General features: G+C 40.1%; 1 protein-coding gene across 1 annotated transcript in view; it reads right to left on the bottom strand.

Moving 5' to 3' along the window:
• The window catches only part of MRC1 (mannose receptor C-type 1), a 101,320-nt gene that overhangs the window by 62,045 nt on the left and 32,074 nt on the right, over nucleotides 1-7,201 (bottom strand). Inside the window, exon 5 of the mRNA XM_045285614.1 lies at nucleotides 2,587-2,700. Within this exon, the coding sequence (XP_045141549.1) occupies nucleotides 2,587-2,700 (114 nt within the window). The remainder of the gene's footprint in view (nucleotides 1-2,586; nucleotides 2,701-7,201) is intronic.

The raw sequence follows: 7,201 nt of genomic DNA, 5'->3' as shown, positions 1-7,201 counted from the left end.
CTACAGAGTCAGTGTGTGTGTGTGTGTGTGTGTGTGTGTGTCTCGGATGAACAGCAACATACGAGATGGTGTCCCTTTCTTCTCTTACTTGGTATTGGATCAGCTCAATGTCTAGAAGTTTGTTACACAGTATAATTTTCTAATTTTCCCCACCACAGTATCTATTAAAAAAGAAGGCTTTGAAACTTGAACCATCTTCACACTGGGTTATGTCAGGTGTCCTCTAACCCAAAGAGGACATGCTGTTATAAACCAGCCACCTGAGACACTGTACATAATGAACACCTGGGCACGGCAGCCAACTATGGACAGCAAGCTACAGAATCTCTTGGCATGGGACAACATTCCCCACTGACGGAGTCAGAAAAGAAAAACAAAGGAGAAGAGGCACTGGAAGCATCCTCATCCCACGCACTACGTGATAAGCCTGGTTCCCAGAACGAAGAACTCTTTTCAGAATAATGGTTTCAATTCCCCCTACTGAAGAGTATTTTTAATGGCTAAACCCCTAACCCATTTCTTACTGAAAATGAAGTAAAGACTCAAACAGAGTCATCTTTGATACCATACTGTTATCACAGCTCCCTTGCTTTGCAACAATCTGATGATACTGCTGATGGGTGCCATTGATTTGATCCGGGCTCCTAGCAACCCCCCTCGGACAGAGTAGGACCGGCTGTTATCTTTAGAGGAGTCGATCTGTAGGTCTTTCTCCTGTGCAGTTACTCGGTGGGTCCCAATCACCAAACGCTAGGTTAGCTGCCAATCATTTAAGCATTCTATCATGAGGCTCCTTCCTCTACTGAGACATCCTTTTAAGCCCAGCGTTCTAAAACCTCGCCTCAGCCCACACCTGAAGACCGGCAGGGCGAGTGAGTCTCTTGGTAAGCCTCCCTGGTGATTTTCAACATCTAGGGAACCTGTGCCTGAACTTCCCATTAACTCTGTGAAAAATTAAAGCCATATTACCTGCTCCATAGAGTTTTTAATCGGGAATTTTGGAAGGTCATTGAAACAGCACACAAAGAAAAGGAATTGTTAGTCCTGAGGGTAAGAAGGTTTTTAGAACATGTTTATTCACACATTCTGGAGTGGTGAACAAACACTGATCAGGGTAAGGGAACTTGCAGATATGGAAAGCAGTACCAGAAAGCAAATGCCCAGAAATAGGCATACATTTACATCTCAGCTATTAATGTATTTACTGCCTCATTTATTGAATTAACAATAGAAAACAACTACCAACTTGAACATGTCAGTGGTGCTCATTGTAAGTGCTTACCATTGTGTCGGTAATTTGATTTTGCAGTCTGCATCATGCACATAAAACCTTCTCTCCAAATGAGAATGAATGTTCATAGATGCACCATTGTTAAGCAATCAGTTGAGTGCTTGACTAGATCTCTAATATTCCAAATGATTTAGAATATTAGATTGAAGAAGTTCTCATTCTACTTCCAAAGATAATTTAATCTTGCACAGGCTCCCTGGGAACTCTAATCAGGAAGGGCCTTTATTCTTTTCCTTTCTTGTTAACATTCCAATCTCATTCCTTACCTTCATACCAAGCTCTCAAATTTTCTCGCTGGACTGTCAGACTGCGCATGGTCTGATACCAAAGTCTTTTTGAGTGAGGAATTAACTAATCTTCCTAGTAGTTTATAAATCTTTAGCAACAGAGAAGAAACTCTAGACTATTGTTATTTCACTGACTGATTGAACCCACCTGGTGGTCTTCAATTTCATTTCAATATCGCATTGCACATTTACAGTAGACAGACAAATGACAGTCCCACCCATAAAAAGAACATCACATATTCCCTTGCGGCAATCTTTACGCCCCACATTATAAAGGGAAATAGAAATGTTTACTATTGTAACACTCTGGTAGCAGCAATGCAACTGTCATGCATAGAAGGAATACATTGAAAGTGGAATTTCACAGAAAATCTACTCCATTTAAACCAAATGGAGTCCCTTAAAATGCTCTCCCATGTTTTAATATCTATTCTAAATATTATATCCTCAGATCTTTAAACAGCATGCACATATATGCAGAGATTGCAAGTAAAAGGGAAAAAATTCTATGGTTTTCAAAAGGAAGTCTGGCCATATGAAAGAACAGTATTATCATAATTGTTCATACGCAATGGCCAAATAAATACATAATGCACAGCAGACATGAGTAACTGTGGTTAATTTCACTTTTTCCTCTTAAGTCAAAATTGGAGGTGAGGGGTGTCTTATCCACAGCAGAGAACCCAAAGGAGCGATTCACCCTGGTGAAAATGTTCACCATCATTGGCTGTTTGTTTCCTCTGATGAATTGCTTTAAGGAAGACTTACAGTGTCTTCTTGGATAAGACCTTCGTGGTATCTGATGACAATTTAGAAAGAGTTCAGAGCACTCGATGCCCTCCCCGCCTCAAAAAAAGTTGGGGGGGGGCATCAAGGGGGAAAGGAAACCATATTTGATGATATCTCCAATTCTCCTCCTCGAGATCTAGATCTGAGATCCCAGAAACCTCCCGGATGGTCAACTGAACTACACTGCATTCATTCAGTCACGGAAGAGCTCACCCCTACCTGGTAGCCAGTTCAAATACCGGAATGGACTGCGATTACTCCACTGCCAGCCGGTGTTGAAACTCAGGCTGTTAAGTCCAATCCAGAGTCCTGAAGTCAAGGCATGGGTTAATCCTGGAAGAGAAAGGCAAAAGCAAAAACAACCAATAAATGAAACCCAACTCAGAATTAAGTGCTTGAATCAAACTACACAACTCTAAGTAGAAGCCTTGCCTCTGAAGAATTGATAAAAGACACGGAGACTCAACAGCAGAGATCAACTGTGAGCCTTGTTGAAGTTCCACCCAGACTGCCTGATTTCCATTTCCATGAGCCGCACGACCGCTGCATGCTTTCTCAAAGATACTTTGAGTGTGCCTTTTACTTGGAGAAGGTGTTTATGATGCATCAAACAATGGTCTGTTTATATCATTTTAAAGTAAAAATAAAATTTCGTTTGTATAAAAGTAAACATTTCCTTTCATAAAAAAGTTAAAGGGGCTTTTCATCATCCAGAGCTAATTCGAAGAATTTTAGTTTATGGTATTTTCCAAAGTGAATTTTCCTTCTTATACAATGATTATAATATTCTAAATATTAAGTGTTCATGCTACCATAAGTAACTCATTACTAATATAGCTAATCTATGATGATTATAATGTTTCAAACTTGGTGCTAAGTCTAATGTGAAAGTTAAAAAATAATAATAAAAATCAGTCATAGACAATGTTGACCTCAGCCCATCTATGTTAAACATTCTACTATGTCATTACCTATATCTTATAAAAACTTTTTTTTCTTTTTTTAAAATCATTTTATTGGGGGCTCATACAACTCTTATCACAATCCATACATACATCAATTGTGTCAAGCACATCTGTACATCCCTTGCTCTCATCATTCTCAAAACATTTGCTCTCCACCCAAGCCCCTGGCATCAGCTCCTATTTTCCCCCCTACTACCCCCCCACCACTTGATATTCTTTTTTTTTTTTAATCATTTTATTAGGGGCTCATACAACTCTTATCACAATCCATACACTCATCAATTGTGTAAAGCGCATTTGTACATTCATTGCCCTCATCATTCTCAAAACATTTTCTCTCCACTTAAAACCCCCGGCATTAGGTCCTCATTTTTCCCCTCCCTCTCTGCTTCCCCCTCCCTCATGGGCCCTTGATAATTTATAAATTGTTATTTTGTCATATCTTGCCCTGTCCGACATCTCCCTTCACCCACTTTTCGGTTGTCCGTCCCCCAGGGAGGAGGTCACCTATAGTTCCTTGTAATCGGTTCCCTCTTTCCTACCCACTCTCCCTCTACGCTCCCTGTTTCACCACTCACACCACTGGTCCTGTAGGGCTCATCCACCCTGGGTTCCCTGTATTTTCATAAACCATACATTTTCTCTGTTGTCTGTACAACCTTCTAGTTGATAAAAGAGAGCCAATTAATAGGTATATTGTGTTTGGGCCCTAATACAATACACCCCTCAATATCTGTATACGCTGATAAATATAAGCAGACTAATATTTATTTACTGTTATCAATATCCCCAACCAAATCTTTGAAATGATAATACTTGCCACTTATGATGCATGAACTTTAGTCTAAGCACTTTATCTGCTCATTTAATCCTCACAAACTATTAATTAAATACTCTCATCATCGTGACAGAGGTCAAGTCAAACTGAGACTCCAAGAATTTAAATGGCATGTGCAATTAACAAATGGCAGACCTGACATTTGTACCTTGTTCTATATGATAACACTCTACCGTTCTACAGCTCTGATGGGTTATCTCAAAGACACTAACATGTGCCCCTACGGATCCTTGTCTTGCGAATAGAAACACACACAGTATACACAAATGTAGATTTGTGTCACAATTCAAATGAGTAAGGGTAGGGTGACTCAATGCCCAAAATCAGCCCTAACATTAATTGCGTCCCAATCCCATAAGAGTGCTGATTACTCTCTCAGGAATCGTGTGACCTGAATGCTGAGCTCTGTTACCAAGAGAGGACCACTTGAAGTCACTGATTAAGTTTCTATTGATTAGGTCCAGTGATGAATTCAAAACTAGAGTTTCTCACTGAGTTTTGAAAAATAGAACAATAAAATATAAATGAGATGAAATACTGGCATGTGAAAAATCAACAAAAATTCACTCAAACTTTCCTATTTTCACAGAGCGTTCTAGAAAAAGAATGCTCAAGAACCGGCAGAATTTTTGCACAGACTGTGTGCTTTGTATTCCTTGCAAGGTCAACTCGTCCAGTTCCTTCATTTCACAGATGGGAAAATTGAGCACCCAATCCTGCTGCCAGCTGAATCTATGCCAACTCAGAGACAGTCCTTTAGGACCAAGCATAACTGCAAAACAGAACTCTTTATGAAAGCGGACTGCCTCATCTTTCTCCCAAGGAGTGCGTGGTGAGCTCAACCACCTACGTGTCAGTCGGTAACAAAGCCCTTAAACACAGAGCCACCCCGGCTCCTTGTACTGAGGGCGGAGGAGGGGAAGGGCGAAAGCGAATGATACAGGTGTCCAGAGACAAGCAGAGAAGTAGTAGACCATGACTGAAGCCCGGGGATTCATGAGGCTTTCTAGTATACTAAATCCCTCTTTAAAGGAAATCTGCCTGTGATTGCTATTGTAAGCCTCTTGAACAATAAAACATGCAAGGAGCTCGGCAAATATCCCTACTAGGTATCTTTACAACTTAAATATTAGCCTTTGCAAGGCTCCATGCGAGAACTCACTCCCGCCATCTGACCTGAAGACTCAGTATCTGATCTGCCAAAGTTGGGATTAAATATTTTAATTTAAATATATAATATATTGAAACCTCTGCCGAGGAAATGACGTTTTCAAAAAAGGAAGTCTTTGTATTTGCTTCGATTCTCTACGATGAGTGTCATCAAGCATGACTGCACCCTTTTAAAAAATTATTTCTTTTTTGACTGCACCCTTTAAAAAGCAACACTTTCTTCTCATGAGGTGATTTTTAATAATCATTCTATATTAAATTTTTTTATAGTCGCTTGTCTGATCATTGATTTCCTTTTATTTCACTAGTCATTTTACACATGCGTGAACATGAGAACTAGGTTAGTGTTTATGTCATGTCTCCTTAGGGTACGTTAGAAAAAACCAACTAGGAATCACTGTCCCACCTGACTCATGTGGACAGAAAGCTGACAAGGTGTCAGGAGGAGACGCCTGCCGACCCGTCGCTGTCTCAGTAGTGCCGATCTGGGGTTAGTGTCAGACTGACTTGATGTGTTCTATGAATGGTCACCATATTGAACCCTGTGGAATTTTCTTATAACACTTCCAATTAATTCTTCAAGGGTATACTAACTTGAATAATAATCTCTATACTTGCAGAATCTACCAAGTGCTCCATAGGAAAATGAGACCGGATTTGCCCATCATGATTTGCAGTCTTGGAAACCTATGGGGTAGTCTACATGGTCTCACAGGGCAGCCATGATTGGAATGCCTGAGTGACAGTGAACTTGGTTTGAGGTTATACCATCAGGGTGGTATAAAGAGGAAACTCGGCTGAAAGTGGCATTCCTAAAACGATATATATAGCTCTTCCCAGAATGAACTCCTCTGGTATTTTTTTAAGTTATCGGTTAAAATAATAATGATAAGGGTATTTCAGTTTCCCAAACCATAATTCACTGATAGGATGAAGGATTAAAGTAGGGTTTGTCTGGTGTTGCTTAATTAAATTATTATGGTTTGTCATGATAAGGAAATATAATATCTCTTTAAGAGAATTATAGATTCTTTGAGATTATTCATCTGCTCTAGGTCCTTACCATCTTCTTTTGAGGAAATGAAGCAATTAAAATACATTATGAAGTACTTAAGTCAGGGCCCAGCCCATAGTGTATGCTAGTAAGTGTAAGCCTTTCCTACTGCTGCAGCCTGTGAGTGGGGCGAATGGCCAATGCAATGCACTGGGCTGTTCAACCAAAAGTTGGAGGTTTACTTCCACCCAGAGTTGCCACAGAAGAAAGGCCTCGTGAGCTGCTTCCGAAAAAAATCAGCCTCTGCAAACCCCACGGGGCATCGTTCTTCTCTGATACACATGAACCAGAATCAGCTCAACGGGAACTAGGCATTTCCATTCCTATTATTATTTGTATTATTATTTATTGTTCATAAAGTAGAAAGAGGGGGCTTTCTACTCCCATAAACAGTTACAGTCTTGGAATCCAAGGGGACGGTCAACCTTGTTCTATACGGTTTGTTATGTGCCAGTACTGACTCATTGGCAGTGAGTTTGGTGTGGTTATATTAGTAAATGAATCTCCATATTGAATTAAAGTTAGCCAAAAATCCTATTCCTACTCATAGCACCCTATAAGGAGCTTCCACAACTCTAAATCTTTATGGGAGCAGACAGCCTCATCCGTCTCTTGGAGAACAATGGTGGGTTTGAGCCACCAACCTTGAAGTAAACAGCCTAAACCCTAACCGCCGATGCCACAAGTGTTCCTTTCTTATAAAAGGGCAGGCCCCGTGTTTAGAAACTGAATACAAAATGCTAAATTAATGTGTACCTTTTCTGAATCTAACATACTTGGAGACTTTACTTTTGAAGTTAGTATGAC

This window comes from Echinops telfairi, unplaced genomic scaffold (assembly GCF_000313985.2).
Source record: "Echinops telfairi isolate 266 unplaced genomic scaffold, ASM31398v2 ScPeMD7_7473;HRSCAF=8511, whole genome shotgun sequence".
Classification (NCBI taxonomy): Eukaryota; Metazoa; Chordata; class Mammalia; order Afrosoricida; family Tenrecidae; genus Echinops; species Echinops telfairi.
The sequence above is the reverse complement of the archived record's forward strand: the minus strand, read 5'-3'. Positions and strand labels throughout refer to the sequence as shown.